General features: G+C 44.6%; 1 protein-coding gene across 1 annotated transcript in view; it reads right to left on the bottom strand.

Annotated features, from left to right (window-relative positions):
• Positions 1–1,352: 1,352 nt before the first annotated feature.
• SLC35D4 (solute carrier family 35 member D4) overlaps positions 1,353–18,161 on the bottom strand; it is a 93,841-nt gene continuing 77,032 nt past the window's right edge. Inside the window, exons 14-16 of the mRNA XM_007448621.1 lie at positions 8,019–8,122; positions 2,628–2,692; positions 1,353–1,553 (exon numbers count right to left, since the gene is read on the bottom strand). Coding sequence (XP_007448683.1) covers positions 1,353–1,553; positions 2,628–2,692; positions 8,019–8,122 — 370 coding nt within the window. The remainder of the gene's footprint in view (positions 1,554–2,627; positions 2,693–8,018; positions 8,123–18,161) is intronic.

Raw genomic sequence — 18,161 nt, 5'->3', positions numbered from 1 at the left:
CTGCTTCTACCTAGACACTATCTACGCTGCTGCTAAGTCCCTGGCGTTTCCCACGTCATTTCTAGGGAGGTATGTGAAGTTTATGGGATGTTGGACACACACAGACCTGGGTTTGAATCCTGGTCCAATCACCTAGTAGTTCTAAAATCTTGGGACAATCAGTTAAATGTCTCTGAACCTCAGTTTCTTCATCTTTAAAACGGGGCTAACTTGGAGGGTTGTTGTGAAAGTTAATGAGATAATATTAATATAAAAATGTCTGAAATATAGTAGTTGCTCAATAAATGGTTATTATTATTCAAAGGAAGAGGTGAGACTAAGAGGAGGAGGAAGAAGAGGAGAGTGTGGGAGTATTTCCTAATTTTTCTTTTCCTTCCGTTTTTCTTCTTGGGGCAGGAAATGCCCCATTAGGGGCTCCTGAGAGGGGTTGAAAATTGCTTTCACCGAATGCCGTGAGCAAAAAGATTCATTTCCGTCAGTCTGGATGGTTTAGGTACAGACCTGCCCTCAGGCAGGGAGATGAGCAATAACAGACATCCCAGGGGCAGTGACTTTACACTTTTATCCAAGAGCTGTTCCTGGCACACAGACCCCCAGGAAATATCTGTTTATTGAACCAACCCCTCCCAGCCCAAAGCCACATGAGATGCAAAGTCGCCTCCTGGACTTCCTCATTATGGTATTTCCCAGAGCGTGGTCCTGACCCTCACATTTATCTTGCAAGAACCTCATATTGATGTTTCAAAATGACACCGTTTTTGTGTGTGTGGCTATGATCGCACAAGGCAGGGGATTATTTGCAAGACGTCCTGGTAGAGGGGAGGCTGCCCTAGACACACGGAGCACGAGTACCGGCCCCACCAACCAGCACTGTGGCTTTTGAGCAAACAGGTGACAATTCTGCAGGTCCAATGTGCACATGAATGCAAAAAAGTGGAGGGAGGGGGTGGGAGGAACCAACCCTTAGGGTTACTCTCAGCCCCAGAATGAGAAAAAATATGGATTTTCTAGAACTACGCCTTATCTGAGCAAAGCTAAGCAACAATATGCTTTTTCTTTCCATCATGCTGGTAAAGAAATGGAAAAACCTATTCCAAAACTTGTCTGCAATTCAGTTTTGGAGTGCCATTCTTGGGGCGGGGGTGAGGGGGGATTGCCAAACGATGCATCCAAACTGGAACGGAAATAAGCATTATCTTCAAGTGGCCCTAGGCTTGTTTTCCTTTTTAAAACAGAGGTTAAGGGACCAGTAAGTAGCAACAACAAATATGACTTATTCTCCATAATGTGCTGCGTTAGTCATTCAGGCCGGACAGCAGGCAGCCATGGTCACAGGGGAGGAAAGCTGCGGGTCATCCGGCCAGCAGCCGGCAGGCTGGGCGAAGACTTGGCAAGGACTGACCCATTCCCGGGTGACTGAGAGGCTCGTCTTGCTCGACAGACACCCCTCGGTGTGGTTTCACTTGGCAGACGATAGAGCCCACCTCCCTCAGCGTGGACATCCTGACCAAACAGTGCATTGTTCTCACTGTTGAATCAAACTGGTGTGACTTCTGGCAAGTGGAGACAGTGGAAGCAGAGGATGACAGGCCTTTACTTTTTACTCGATGCATTTCTGCATTGTCTTAAACGTCTCACAAATAGCACCCGTTACTATGTAGATTTAAAATACTTAAGTATATACCCCCCCAAATAAAGCACGCCCACTAATGAGAGGAGCAACAGAAGTCTTAAGTTTAAACTCACCATCACTCCCCACCTCGCCTCATCTTCCCTGAAGATGACAGCGACAGCCCTTGGTAATGATCACGTCAGCTGGTTTGAATACTAGCAAGCTGGAGTGGATCAAAGTACTAACTCCGTCAGCTGTCCAATCGGCAGTCTGTGTAGAGCGTTCAGAGGTAGCACCCTACAGCCCATCTTCCACACGGCAGACTGAGGAATGTGTTTTTAACCTAGGAGCAAGTGGCTCCTCTGCTCAGAATCCTCTGATCGCTTCCCCCCTCGCTCTTCCAATGGCCTTTAAGACCCCACATGGTCAGCCACCAACCAGCCTCATCTCCTACTACTCTCCCCCATCAACCTGTTCCGGCCACACTGCTCCTTGAGCAGACCAAGCACACTCAGGGCCTTTGCACTTCCTGTTTCCCCCCAGGGTCCCCACGGCTCACTCCCCCACTTCCTTCAGGTCTCTGCTCAAATACGGGAGACAGAGGCAGTGCTGTCTTTAAGCAAATGGATGGGTGCGTTCTAAACAAGGATGATCTGGAACTTGACTAGGAGAAAATGAATTGAGGGGTCAAAGGCAAAAACACAAACATAGTTATAGTTATATGCACGCATGATTAGTGGTTCAGCTATAGTGGTTACTCTTGTGTGGATGAGTGGCTGAAAGGTATACCGTTGAGACTCTGGTTCCTGCTCTGGATGCTGGCTATAGCAGGTGTGGTGTATTCAGTTTGTGAAAATATTCACGATAGATGCACTCTTCTGAATGTATATTTATATGTCAGTAAAATATATACCCGAACACACACCCTTTCTTCAACATTTGAGAGCAAATATTAGTATCCCAAGGAAACACAAACAACTAATTTTCTTCTCCTCTCTCTATGCAGAAGACTTACCATCCCACGGTGGCCCTGGTCAGGATCATATCGAACAGCAATATCGATAAACCAGCCGTGATCACCTGCAGAAACCATTTCAACAAAAGGTCATCAGAGCAGCAGGCCCTCGGCAACCTTCTCCAAAGCCATTCTTCACAAGCTTAGTTTGTACTAGTTCAGATCCCGGACATCAGCCATGTCTTCCCACTTCATGACTTTTTCCCCCAAACACTTCCTAGTCCCCCTAAATACCTTTCCCAAATACCCCTGCATTTAGCGGAAAATGCTAAGTTCTAGCTTATTTTGAGGTGAGACTCTTCAAAGAAACATTTAACTTCCAAACTCTTCAAAGGAGGCGTTTGGAAGCCAACATCCAACCTTGTCTCTCCCCTGGGCAGGGGCATAGCAAGAATCCCTGTTTCCATCTTGTCTCAGCTGTGCAAAAAGAATCCTCAAGGTCAGAAGTACTCATTCACCTGTTCCCAGATCCTCCAGCTAAAAACCTAGCTGTCAACCTGCCTTTGCTAACAGCACCGTCTCTCGCCCTGCCCTAATGCCCCTGTCTTTCTGGCCCGTGACACACATTCTAAGAAACCAGGTACTGCCTAAGGGAGGGAGCAATGAAATCATTAATTAATTACTTGCAAACATCTAGAAGCCACAGGAGAGGGAAGAGGCTAGTCCACATCTCTCAGAGCTAGAAATTACATAAAAGTCTCTTAGGAATGGCAGTAACAGGACTCAGCCTCCAGCGGTGCCTCTAAACATCGGCACAAAAAGTTTTGAGAATCAAAGACCCAACTTTGGAATGTCTGCTCAAGAAAGATGTTTTTTCCCAGAATTCCGCATTCTGGAATACAAAACGGCTTCCATGAGGAAGGTCACCCTAAGGACTTGCTTCCTTGCAATGAGAAGTACGAAGCAAGCCGTATCGGGATGGGTCACGCAAGCTGGATGCCCTCGGAGATGTCAACTGCCATCTCACTCAAGGGGACGTCACGTGCGGTCTTGGAGGCCTCTTCAGGTCCCAAGCTGGGAACAAGGCAACAAGCAGATGGTCAGAAGGAGGGAGTGTGTTTAACGGGTCTCATCTTCATTCATTTACCATCTCAAAAAGAAGTCTGGAAATATAAACCAGGAACGTTCAGTACAGAAACTCTGTGAGCTCTTAGAACCTTTGTGGTAGTTTATTCATTTAAGGTCACTTTCTGTTTGCCTTCCTTGCTTAATTTGCAGCGAAAACCTTGATAACGAAAAAGACCTGTGGTGTCTTCAGGAACAAAAAAGAAGTGGCAACAAGGTCAGAGAGACAGTTGCAAAGTAGAAAGCAAAGGACAAGAGGAAACAGATTTCTCAAAGTGAAAACGGAGCGGTGGCTTTTATCTTAAAGTGCTTTTATCTCAAAGAGCAGCTCTTCTCTCCCCATCCTGCCCTCTTCTTATCTGGCATTTTATTTAGGAGTTTTGTGTCTATCGTCATAAATGAAGTGGGCCTAAAATTTTATTATCTTGCAGTGCAACTGTCTGGTTTTGGAAACAAGGTTATACAAACCACATGAATTAATTCATCAGCTTCCCTGCTTCTTTTCCTATAAAGGATAAAGATGGTCTTTACTGTGGTCTCTACTCTGACCTGCCTGCCTCTGGACCTGGAGCTTCTAGTTGGGGTGGCCTTTAATCCTAATCAAGTCTTTTCTTTCTCCTGGATTCAAGTGTCTCATTTTCAGTTTTTCCAAAAATGTTTTTCATCTATGTTTTCCACTCATTAACATTTAGCAGTTTGGAGAAATATTATTTTATCTCATTTGCGTCCATTTTTATCACCTTCCCTTTATTTAAAATAAATTTATTTATTTATTTACTTTTGGCTGCGTTGGGTCTTCGTTGCTGCACGTGGGCTTTCTCTAGTTGTGGCGAGTGGGGGTCACTCTTCATTGCGGTGAGCGGGCTTCTCATTGTGGTGGCTTCTCTTGTTGCGCAGCACGGGCTCTAGGCGCGCGGGCTTCAGTAGTTGTGGTGCGCAAGCTCAGTAGTTGTGGCTCGCAGGCTCTAGAGTGCAGGCTCAGTAGTTGTGGCACACGGGCTTAGTTGCTCTGCGGCATGTGGGATCTTCCCGGCCCAGGGCTCGAACCCATGTCCCCCGTATTGGCAGGCGGATTCTTAACCACTGTGCCACCAGGGAATTCCCTATCACCTTCCCTTTTGTTCTTACTTTTATTGTCATTTTCTCTTACTTTGTTTTTTTTTTCCTTTCCTTCCTTAGTCTTAACCAAAGTTAATCTCATTAATCCCTCTTTACTTTTGCAAATTCTTGGACATTTCCTGGGATGGTGTCAACAGAGATTTATTTCTTGGAATTGCTGAAAAGGCCTCCATTCTGCTGACGGGAGGTTAGCGATGGCAGCTTGGTGTTAACGGAACAACTCATAACGTTTCTGAAGACTTTCTTAACTCTTCACCATTGTCTTCATCTCCTTTGCCCTTTTTACCAGGTTTTTTCTTTTTTTCCAACTTTATTGAGGAATAGTTGACAAATGTAATTGTATATATCTAAACTGCACAACGTGATGATTTGATATACATATACATACATGGCCTCCTCTAATTGTCTTCTCTGATGGCTTTTTTCATATGACTTTAGTCTCCTTTGTGGAACCATCACCTCCCACATGCCCTGCAACAGTCACAGCTGAGGGCTTGTGGCTCTGTTCCTCTATGGGTTTCTTCAGCTTAGGAGGAATCTCGTCTTCCATGAGATAGACAGCTGGCCTGCTTGTTCCTATTAACTGCACCTTTTGCCAAGAAAAACACCTCTGAGAATTTTCAAACCAGCCCTTACTTGAAAATAAGGTTGGTTTATAGCCAGACTGGTGCCTTTCCATCTGCTGCTTCCTGGAAACGTCTGCATGGTCTCCTGCCTTTCTCCTGGGCCCCTCTTTCAAACTTCTCTAAATTTTTCTCTCTCAATGAGCAAATCTTCTGCTGGCTGAGACACTCTGTGAAATTTCACAAGGAGGTTTGTCTTCTTTCTGTAGGGAATTTATAGTGAACTTGTTTATTCTGTAGAGCTACTGGGGAGGCAGATGGGCCACTTTTTAATCTATTTCCAGAAGGACCCTCAGTTCCTTAGGCTTCTCTGCTTTCTTTTACCTCCATCACCAGCCCCAGCGGTCAGATCTTTTTAGAAGCATTTCCCATCACCCTCTTCCCCCCCGCCCCACGTGTGTGTGTGTGTGCGCGCGTGTGTGTGTGTGTCTCTCTCACACACACACACACACACACACACACAGTCACCGAAGTTCTACCACTTCACAAAAGTCACAGTGTAAGAAGGGATGAGTAGCAGTCGACAACACCCCACTGAGGGGTGGATCCTGGGCAGGTGTCCAGCCCGACTCACCCACTAAGTGACTTGCACCCACACATCCATCTCAGCCTGTATGAGCTTCAAGTTCATGGCCCAGCAAAACAACAGATTTCCATGTGCCATGGGCCATCAGGGCTGCTCAAAAACACTGGGAAGTGTGTGAATGACAAACTGCTCGTGCTGAGAGTCCACTCCACTTCTAACTCCACCGAGCAACAAACGGAAGCCAGGTGAACGGACCTTTCACCTTCACCGCTGACTGTGCAAGTCTGGGTACAGAATGTCCCATGCAAGGGCACCTGGGGGCAGAATTTGGGAGGTGCAACCGACTCCCTAAGCTCAGAGGTGGGGAAACTGTGACCCAGAGATGGTGTGTGACTTGCTCCAGGCCCCAGCGACTTCACAGCAGGGAGCAGTGGAGTCAAGGCCCTGACTCCCAGGTCAGCCTTCTCTCACAGCCAGAAAGGTCCCACATGAGCTCCATGCAGCTTTTTTGAAAATAAGAGTCCACTAAAAGCAGGGACTCAGATATCTGCAAGCCCATGTTCAGAGCAGCATTATTCACAATAGCTAAAACTTGGAAGCAACCCAAGTGCCCATCAATGGATGAACGAGTAAGCAAAACGTACACAATGGAATATTATTCAACCTTAAAGAGGAAAGAAATTCTGACATATGCTATAACACGGGTGAAGCTTGATGACATTATGCTCAGCGAAATAAGCCGGACGCAGATGGACAAATGCTGTATGATTCCACTTATGTGAAGCACTTAGAACAGCCAAACTCATAGAGATAGAAGGTAGAATGGGTGTTACCAGGGCCCAGGAGGGGTGGGAAATTAGTGTTTAATGGGTACAGATTTCAATTTAGGTTGATGAACGTCAGTAAAAGCATAAACTTTTTTTTCTAACCTTTAAAACGGCTAAAATCTGCCCACGAGAAAGGCTCCAAGCTACTCTTGGGGCTTGCCATTCAGGAGATGGAAGTAGCAGCCATCACTGTCAATCGCTGCTCTTGCTTTCAAAAAGCATTTAAAAAAATACTAATCTAAAAAAAAAAAAAAAAAGAAAAACAAATGTTTCCCCAAAGAAGAAAGAGCCCTGTGGTCTGAGGAATGGCTGCCTTGCGCACATGAGGACCTGAATGACAAACACCAGGACCTGCCACAGGTCGGGCTGCCAACAACAGCAGAACTCAATACATTGTGTCAACGGCGGGGCTTTGAACTTCCTGGATTTGTCAATGGATGTCACAACCTCTGTGTTATTTAAACAGATTTTAGTATTTAAAGCAGATCAGGTTTGTTTTTTAAACATTCATTTCGATCCTGAGACAAATTTCCTGTTTGTTTAAGGGAAAATAAAGAGGAACAGTTGTTGATGGGAACCCGCCAGAGAGTCGTGTATTTGGAAGAGAAGCAGAGATTTAGCTTTGCTGTTTGTTATTGTTTTGATGTTGCTGCTGTTGTTGTTGAAGTACATAGGACATAAGGCAAAAGTGGCCAATGGCAGCGTGTATACAAGGCCCTTCACCGTAACTGCCCCGGTTTCAGCCACGCACCTCCCACGTAAACTGGTTATAGGTTTTCAAACCCTGTTTCATCCCATCATCTTGCCTTTGCTCAGCAAGTTTTCTCTACCTGGAATAATTTCACAGGCCTCCTCAAACAATCCCTGTTCACCTTTTGAAAATCCATTTCTAAAACTTTTCCTGAGTGGATCAGAAGCTTCTTCTAGGGGCTTCCGTAACCCCTTACCATTGCACACGTCAAATTCTACTGAAATGGTGGTCTCCCCACACAGGAGGTGAGCTATTCATCTTCGTATGTTCGGGGCCCAGCAACAGAGACTTGTATACAGTAAGTGCCTGAAACAGTTTACACAAATGCACTGGATCGTCAGAGCTGGTAACATAACCCCAAAGCTCACAGTGTTGTTTATTTTTAAATCACTTTTCATATATTACGGACATTGGAACCCAGACCTGAGAACCCTGGGGGCAATCTCTCTGTCCCTCATCTGTGCTTCTTGGACCAATTACCTCCATGGGGCTCCACAGAGAAGATCTGAGACTGGCTCTCTGGTTCCAAGTCCAAAAATGCCAGGGAAGATTCTGATTGGTCCCTGAACCAATTGACTGTGGCCCGGGAAACAGAGTAATGTAAGAACATGGAAGTTCACCCTTGAACTTCATGGTTGGAATGGAGGAAGGAAGGTTTCCCTGGAGGAAAGTGCTGGGCAGACAGAAAGTGCTGTCTTCTATACCCTTGCCATCGAAACCATCTGGGAGCTTGCAGGAAATGCAGGATCTCAGGCCCCACCCCAGACCGACTGAGAAACATCTACAGTGGAAGAGACCCCTGGTGATATGCATGCACATTAAAATGTGAGGTGTTCTGCTCCACACCATCCAACTCCAGCACTGTCCAGATGGTACTGCCACATCTCCAGGGAAGGGTGGACTCTAGCTTTCTCACAGACTGTACAGGCACATGTCAGACTGTCCTGGAGTCCATCTGTGTTTCAGATTCACATATGAATGTAACCAACCCAGCCTTTCTTTTAGGTTAAAGAGTAAATCTAATAAAAATGTATAATCTCAGAACAGGCTATCTTTCTCACCTAGGACCAAAGAGACTATGCCAAATGCACTAGACAGAAACCACAGCTAAGGCTGAGAACTCTGGTGTTTTATTTATTTATTTATTTTGGGGGGCTGCATTGGATCTTCGTTGCCGTGTGCAGGCTTTCTCTAGTTGCAGCAAGCGGGGGCTACTCTTCATTGCGATGCGCAGGCTTCTTATTGTGGTGGCTTGTCTTGTTGCGGAGCACGGGTTCTAGGCATGTGGGCTTCAGTAGTTGTGGCATGCAGGCTCAGCAGTTGTGGCTCACGAGCTCTAGAACACAGGCTCAGTAGTTGTGGCACACGGGCTTAGTTGCTGCATGGGATGTGGGATCTTCCCGGACCAGGGCTCGAACCCGTGTTCCCTGCATTGGCAGGCAGATTCTTAACCACAGCACCACCAGGGAAGCCCCTGTTTGGTGTTTTTAAAATATTGAATTAATTTATTCAATATCAATCCTATGATTTATTCCAGGATCAGTTAATGACAGACAAATCATGCTAAACTCCAGGCAGAGCTATTAACGGCATTTGGTATCACCTCATTAAAATATACAATGAGCCATTACTTTTTCAGGTATCAAAAAATGACATTTACCATAAGTACAGTGGGACTGAGAATATAGCTGAGGAACGTAAAGAGATCAAGGTCACGTGAAGAAAGGATAAATTCTAAACCTAGAGAAACCTCGGATGACTTTTAACAAACTCCTACAGTTTACAGAAAAAGCAATAATAGAACAAAATTAGAAAAAAAAAAAAGTGACATAAATATCTAGTTCATGGAAGGTAAGAGAATAAAGTAACCAAAATTTAAAGAGGCAGGAACTTCCCTGTCAGTCCAGTGGTTAAGACTCCATGCTCCCAAGGCAGGGGGCACGGGTTCAATCCCTGACCGGGAAACTAAGATCCTGCATGCCCCACGGCATGGCCAAAAAATTTTTTTAAAAATAAAGAGGGCAGGGCTTCCCTGGTGCACAGTGGTTGAGAGTCCGCCTGCCGATGCAGGGGACACGGGTTCGTGCCCCGGTCTGGGAAGATCCCACATGCCGCGGAGCAGCTGGGCCCGTGAGCCATGGCCGCTGGGCCTGCGCGTCCGGAGCCTGTGCTCCGCAACGGGAGAGGCCACAACAGTGAGAGGCCCGCGTACCGCAAAAAATAAATAAATAAATAAATAAATAAATAAATAAATAATAAATAGGGCAAAAAATGTCCCGGGTGTCAGGCTCAGCAGTGTCACATGTATGAATTCATCTGCTCCTCGCAACAACCCTCCACAGGAGGGGAGGGTGCTTTGTCCCATTTTACAGATGAAGAAACTGAAGCTCCTTGAGGTCAAATATCTTGCTCAAAGCACACAGTCAGAAAAAGGGAAGAGTGCAGACTCAAACCCAGGTCTCCTGGTTCCTGTGCCAATCCTCCTCTTCCACTTCCAAGTTAACCCTCAATGGTAGCTCTGCTTAACCCTGGAGATGTCAACTTGACTCAGTAGCTCTCAACCCTAGCTGCACAACAGAATCTCCTGAGAAGTTAGAAAACAAAAACAAAAGCAAAAACAACTAAAGTCCTGTTCCATATCAATGAAATTGGAATATCTTATAATAAGGTCCAGGTATCAGCATTTTAAAAAAAATTCCCTAAGAAGTCTCATATGGGGCCTCTCACTGTTGTGGTCTCTCCCGTTGTGGAACACAGGCTCTGGATGCGCAGGCTCAGCGGCCATGGCTCACGGGCCTAGCCGCTCCGCGGCATGTGGGATCCTCCCAGACCGGGGCACGAACCCGTGTCCCCTGCATCAGCGGGCGGACTCTCAACCACTGCGCCACCAGGGAAGCCCCCCTTTTTTAAAAAAAAAAATATTTATTTATTTTTGGCTGTGTTGGGTCTTCATTGCTGCATGCGGGCTTTCTCCAGTTGCTACGAGCTGGGGCTACTCTTCGTGGTGGTATGCGGGTTTCTCATTGCGGTGGCTTCTATCATTGCGGAGCACAGGCTCTAGGTATGTGGGCTTCAGTAGTTGTGGCTCGTGGGCTCTAGAGCGCAGGTTCAGTAGTGGCGCACAGGCTTAGTTGCTCCGTGGCATGTGGGATCTTCCTGGAGCAGGGATCAAGCCCGTGTCCCCTGCATTGGCAGGCGGATTCTTAACCACTGCACCACCAGGGAAGTCCCTAGTGATGTGTTCTTAATTTCAGTAAAAGTTATCTACAAAACTGCCAAAATTCACAGAACCGCTTTACAATATTGATGAATAAGCCAGAACCTGGTAAATAAGACATCATCATTACCATCATCATCACCATCTTCACCACAGGAATAATTTATTACACCACCACAGTGGATGAGGGTAATGTAATTTTTTACATTACCACCACAGTGGATGAGGGTTTCAATGTCTTCACATCCTTGTTCTTATTTGTCTTTTTTATTATAGCCATCCTCATGGGAGTGAGGTGGTATCTCACTGTAGTTTTGATTCGCATGTCCCTAATGGCAAGTGATGCTGAACATCTTTTCATGGGCCTACTGGCCATTTATTTGTCTACTTTGTAGTATTGTCTCTTCAGATTCTTTGCCCATTTTTAAACTGTGTTATCTTTTTACTATTGAGCTTTAAGAGTTCTTTATATGTTCTAGATACAACTCCCTTATCAGATATATGATTTGTCTGTGAGCTGTCTTTTCATTTTCTTGATGGTGTCCTTTGCAGCTCAAAAGTTTATTAATTTTGATGAAGTCCAATTTATCTATTTTTTTCTTTTGTTGCTTGTGCTTTTGGTGTCAAAGCCACATTTTGAGTAGCAAGGAGTTCTAAATCACTATTCCATTCAACACCTTAACTAATGATTCACTATACATGAATCATACCATTATATCACAGTTTCCTTTTTATAAAGCCATTCATTCATTCTACCTTCAAACATTTATATTCTACTTTAGAACATGATCTGTCTATCCAAATTAAGTGCTACTTTACTTGATTTATAATGAGTTTCCAATGTGAATTTTAGAAGCCAATATCATGCTATGTGATATGAATCCAAGACAACAGAAATCTGAGAATTAGGAGATGAAATAAGCATGTATATTTAATGAAAAAGTCTAGAAAACCTCAAGTAGTAATTCTCCAAACATATTCATAGTAATTTTGAAGAGGCTGGTGACTAGTTCTTTAAGGTAGGAATAGAGGAATGGAGTGTTGAGATTATCTAATCTATCCCCTAAATTTCAGCACTTTAAAGATGTCATTCCATTGTCTGTTGGTATTCATAGTTTCAGTTGAAATGTCAGTTACTTTTTAAATTTAAGGTAATGTCTTTTTCCTCTGGTTGACTTTTAAGGTTTTCTCTGTCTTTGGTTTTCAACATTTTAACTAGGATATGCCTAAGCATACTTATTTTTCTTTGTATTTTTAGTTTGGGGTTTGGTGAGATTCTTGAAGCTGTGGGTTGATGTCTTTCAGCAGTGTTAGAAAATTCTCAGCCATTATTCCTTCATATATTGCTTCTCTCCTTACCTTCTAGAATTTCAAGTACATATATATTAGACATTTTGACAATCTCCCCCATGCCTCTTGTAATTTATTCTATTCTTTCCATTCTTTTTTCCTCTCTATGCTTCACTAATCCTGTAACACTGTGTCCAGTCTGCTCTTAGACCCATCCACTAAGTTATTAATTTCACACATATTTTTTCCCATTCAATAATAACTCTTTGATTTTTTTTTTACAGATTCCAATTTTGCATTGAATTTCTCCCACCATTTGATTCATCTTTTCCACTATTTTCTTTAACATATTATTCAGTCACTTTTAAGTTATCACTAGCTCCAACACCCAGATCATTTGTGGTTATGCTCTCATTATTTTTTCCACTTAATTATCAGTCACGTTTTCCTGCCTCTCAACATGTCTACAACTTCGTATGTTGAACACTGCGTGTAAAAGAACTATAATCAGGGATTGAGTGAATCAGAGATGGGCTATAGCTCTAGTAAGGCTTAGTCCACCTCTACTTTATCTAGTTCTTCAGGTATGGCCCTTCCAGACTTGTGTGTAAGAGCCTGGTAGATCTCTAACTTCTCATTCCTATAAGTTCTGCCTTTCAGAAAATTTGACCTTAGCTTTTTAGCTTCCCATCCCATGTAGATTCAAAATCTGGCAACAGTCTTCAGGGGAAGAGTCATTGTATATTTGCTTCAGGCTCCTCTTTTTACCAAGATTTTGTCTCCCAAGTACCCCCAAGATTATGAGCTTTTGCTTTGCCTTTCTGGGCCAACCAGAAACCTCCAGAACTGCTCCAGAGTTCAGCAAACATCTCCTGGGAATACTGGACTTGCCTTTGGGGCTCCTCTAGTTTCCAATCCATCAAGCCAGTTCCACATGACTGCCAAAAGCTCTGCTAGTTTCTCTTTCCCACAGAATATTTCCTTTTCTTGGACAAAGTCAGATCCTTAGGCCACACCCAGAATCAGCAAATATCCTTCACCTCCCCCCAACCCCATGAAGAAAATAGCCTGTGTCACTCAGTATACCTAGGAAGGTTCTTCCTTCTTTGGAAATTTATTTAATTTAGTTCTCATTGCTTTCACAGATCTCTGATTTCTTTAAAAATATGATTTTTGCAATTTACTTGTTTTTCCCCTAGTTGTTTCAACTGAACGTTGGCCTGTCACAATGTACAACAGTCTACTCTGAAGTAGAGGATTTCCGTTTACTATACAGATGAGAAAACTAAGACATAGAGAGATGGTAAGACACTGGTTTTCAAACCAGATTTGGCTGACCACTATTTCCCTAGAGCCACCTTGGATGTCATCATGGTGAGGCAAGGTGGGGAGGCTTTATTTGATTTGTTCTGAACATCTTCCTGATCAGTGACAATCTTATTAACTCATCATTACAATTTAAATTAGCTTTGTATTTTCATCATAGCCTAGGATCTTGTATATATCAGCTGAGGGCAACAGGACTTTCTTAAGGGCACAGTCTCTTTCTCTTTGGACACAGAGATTCAGATATGATGCAACTGATGATGATTAATAAGGCAGACTGGAGGTGAGAGGAACATACAGTTTCCTTTCCTCATGATTCTCTCTGCCTGGGATTCCATCCTTTCAATCTCTTCCAAGTTCACTCTAATGGGAAGAATTATTCATCTGATTGTACACTTAATGAGGCTCGTTACACTAGTTAGTGGGATTCCAGTGTTTTAAAGGCAAGAATCCAGACTACACATGATTTACTTCTTCTCTTGAATCCATGCAATAAAATTTTCTTTACCCTGTCTTCACCTGTTGCGGGGTGGGAGTGGAGGATGGAGAGGAAGCCATGCCTCCTATAGGGAGCAGAAAGCCTTAAGTCTCTAAACTAAGGCTGAGTTTTTCAACTCAACTTTGTTTCCCACTTGCCTACTATTCTTTGTCCATATGTTCTCTTAGTCCATAAACCAAGAAGGGAGAAGTGGGTAGAAGAGTTCCAGTACCAGAACTCTGAACCTTTTAACACGTGCTGAAAAGACCCGTGTGTCTTTTATGCCACCTGACACTGATCCCTTGGTTCCAGCTTCAGAAATCTGTAACCTTTGGACCTTTTATCTTGGACTTGCAATCTTCCTGGATCAGCAGTGCAGAAAGTGTTGGCTCTCCCTCAGAAAGGGTTGGGTGTCAGACTTTTCTCTTTAGTACTCACATTTCTCAAGAGGCCATATTAAATCATGTCTGCTGAAGCGGTGTTCCCTGGTACCTTTGGGGGGGCTTCGTCCTTTCACCTATCTCTCTGGGCATTCCACTTCAGCTCACCCTAAAATACCTGATTTGGTTGGGTTTTTTGTTTTATTTTGTTTTTGTTTGTTTTATTTTCTATAATATACTACAATTTCTTTGAATAAAGGGGCTATAATTTGCCAAGTATTGCTCCTTTGCCAAGAACTATAAAGAGCAAAATAATGTAGACATACTCAGAACATCCAATCGTCAAAGACAAATGGAGAATTTGAGACTACTCTAATTTTCCTTCAAATTCAATTCAGTGACAGCCTGGTACAGTATTAATAGATTCTTCATTCTAGTACTTTTTCTCAACTTTTTCAGTCTCACTTTATTCAGTAAATGTACTAACTGACAGACTTACTTTTAGAATGATGGATTTCTGCCAAAGTTATTTTTCAAACTTTGCCTTGTTGATTAAAAAGTTCTATCAGTCTCCCAGCTAAGCAGTACTCTGTGCTTCTGGGAAGGAGGAGCATGCAGCTAAGGTGTTTTTATATTCTAAGTTATTTTGATCCTCTCAAAGAATAGATCTAATCTCCGCAGTCTATTTTTAGAAATGAAATGAATTTAACTCAAAGGAGCTTTAAATAAAAGCACCATAATTATACTTACTCCAAGGTCATGAGGATTTTTAAATCTGCATTTAACAACAACTTCAATTCACGTTATTGTTATACTTAGTAATAATGGAGGTGAAGGAATAGATTTGCCAAAAGATATACAATAAGACCTGTTTCAAGATAGGAAATGTGGCGCTCATTTGGTAAAAACCTTTTTCCTACTTCTAACCTGCCTTCTTCCTTAATCCCAACAATTCCGGATGAAATATCAGTTGGGAGAAGTGAGCCTATGATGTCGAGGGCTATACCCCAGCTCCAGGTCTAGTCACACCCAGTTTTACATGACCAGAGAGTGAGAACTCCTTAGAAATGTACAAAGCTTGCACAAGACTCACTCTACCAGCTCAGTTCCACTTGAGGGATTTACACAAACCATGAAGACTTTCTAGCTCTTTTTTTTTTTTTTTTTTTTGCGGTACGCGGGCCTCTCACTGTTGTGGCCTCTCCCGTTGTGGAGCACAGGCTCCGGACGCGCAGGCTCAGCGGCCATGGCTCACGGGCCCAGCCGCTCCGCGGCACGTGGGATCCTCCCGGACCGGGGCACGAACCCGTGTCCCCTGCATCGGCAGGCGGACTCTCAACCACTGTGCCACCAGGGAAGCCCCTTTCTAGCTCTTGTTACACAACTCTTGGCACTCACTGCAAAACATCAGTGGGTCACCTGTGCACTCTTTTGCTATGGACTGAATTGTACACCCCTCCTCCACCCTAAATCCATATACTGAAGCCCTAACCTCCAATATTATGGTATTTGGAGATGGGGCCTTTGGAAGGTAATTAGGGTTAGATGAGGTCATAAGGGTCGGGTCCTCATGATGGGATTAGTGACCTTACAAGAAGACGTCAGAGGGCTTGTGCCCTCTCTCTGCCAAGCAAGGACACAGCTGAAGACAACCACCTGCTACCCAAGAAGAGAGCTTCCTCCAGACACCAACCCTGCTGGCGCCTTGATCTTGGACTTCCCAGCCTCCAAAACTGTGAGAAATAAACGTCTGTTGTTTAAGCCACCCAGTCTATGACATTTTGTTATGGCGGCCCGAGCTGAGACATAATTCCTTGCTCTTTTGGAGAGTTTACAAAAGGAGCTAAAAACACAACAAACTGTTTAGGAAGAAGCTTTCACTGAATTAGAAGCAAAAAAGGAAAAGGGCTTTGAGTTATTGCTGGAAGGACACCAAGGCCAGATTCCCTTCACGGAGCCCCTTGCTAGGAACTAGAGAGGCAAAAATGAAAGGCAAGAACCTGCCCCCAGCACCCCATTCTAGGTCAGCTACTTCCAGAGGTTACTAAGCACATAATTTCAATACCATATGGTAAGTGCTAAGACATGGGTATACTCAGTGTTGCAGGAACAAGCCCACATCGAGATGATGCCTGAGCTAATCTTGAAGGACAGATAATTACCAGGTGAGGAAGGGTGAAAAGGGCTTTCTACGTAGAAGGAACAGCATGAACAAACTCACAGATGCTAAGCCACTGGGTATTAACGGAAAATGCAAAGTGTGAGCTGGGTGGAGGCCACCATTAAAGCTGAAGGGAACCTGAAGAGAAAGAAAAAACCAATAGCTGGAAACTGCTTTTTCCTAGCAAGGTATTGAAAAAAATCCCATGGGAATCCTATTCCCTTAAAGACCGTGGGCAGCTGGGTCCAGGACGACTGGGCGTGTAGCATGTCTGGACTTGGACTTCAAAAGAGCTCATCCCAATCTGTTCTTGTGCCATGTCCGTGGGAGAGCAGTGGGCCAGCACTCTGAGAGTCCCCAGTGTCCCCTTGCTGTGTCACAGACTCACTGACTAACCTCAGGCTAGCCATTCCCCTCTCCAGATTTCAGTTTCCCCCTCCCTAAGACAAAGGAATCATAAATTTATTTCTCAGGGACTGAATTTTATTCTCTCACAACTTTTTTTTGAAAGGGATGGGGGAATTTTATTCATTCCTTGTTCCAGTGAGAATTTTCAAGAAGCTTAAAAAGCCAATCTTTACAGACTTAAAACATCTGTAGGAAGTAGATAAGAGAGATGAAGATGGGGGGAAAACAAAGACAGGGAGGCAGAGATGAGGCTATGACCCCAAGTCCACGCCAGAGATGTCTACTGACGCAGTGGGGAGGGGACTACACGTAGCAGGGGAGGAAGCACCTCAGGAGTTTGGCTGCAGCCACAGCCGTGAAGGTCCATATGGTCAGTCACACAAGGGTGTCCCTAAGATGCAGGCAAACGGACTGCTTGGGAGAAGCCATTTAATGTCAGTCTGTCTCTGAAGTTTAAACTGAAAACATAGTTACAGACATTCAAATATATGTTTCAAAAAAGCACAGAGCAGTTAGTTTAGGAAACCTGTCAAATGCCACAGTGAGGCCCAGTGTAGTGACCCAGAGGGAAGAAAATGTCTTGTCTTGTTCCCATGCCATTTACAAGGTACACCCCGTGTACAATTTAGGAAGCTGAGAATAGAGAAATCTGTACCACGGTCCTCGCCTGGGGTTCCATTACAGGAAGCAGAAAGTCTGAGTGCAGGGAGCTGGCGGTGCAGCCAGGAGCCCCGCCCGCCTCCATCAAGGAGACAGCTCAGCAGAGGCTGCTTTTCTCTGAAGAAATGGTAAAGCCTGTGGAGCAGAAGCAGACCAACAAATACTTCTGCAACGCTACCAGGAAGCCTGAGCTCACTTTCTTTACATTGGCACTGAGCTGAATATTGATTAGAAACCCTCTCCAACCATGACATTCAAGACAACTGGTGGCTGGTGCCCAGAAGAGTGAGGCACCACTCTGTGGGTTCTTCTCTTTCCCCAGTAACTGAAACCCCAGACCATCTGCAGTGCAAAGACAGGGTCAAAGCCAGAGGTGGGAGGGTCTGCTGGACCCAACACCTGGGCTTCCCAGGGACCAGCAGGAGAGGAGGCTCAGCTGTGCTTTCTGAGGATGGCACCACGGCAGCACCCATATCAGATTTTTAAAAAATGAATTATGGGCTTCTCTGGTGGCACAGTGGTTGAGAGTCAGCCTGCCGATGCAGGGGACGCGGGTTCGTGCCCCGGCCCGGGAAGATCCCACATGCCGTGGAGCGGCTGGGCCGGTGAGCCATGGCCGCTGAGCCTGCGCGTCCGGAGCCTGTGCTCCGCAACGGGAGAGGCCACAGCAGTGAGAGGCCCGCGTACCGCAAATAAATAAATT

The sequence above is a fragment of the Lipotes vexillifer genome, unplaced genomic scaffold, assembly GCF_000442215.2.
Source record: "Lipotes vexillifer unplaced genomic scaffold, Lipotes_vexillifer_v1.1 scaffold168, whole genome shotgun sequence".
NCBI classification, from domain to species: Eukaryota; Metazoa; Chordata; class Mammalia; order Artiodactyla; family Lipotidae; genus Lipotes; species Lipotes vexillifer.
The sequence above is the reverse complement of the archived record's forward strand: the minus strand, read 5'-3'. Positions and strand labels throughout refer to the sequence as shown.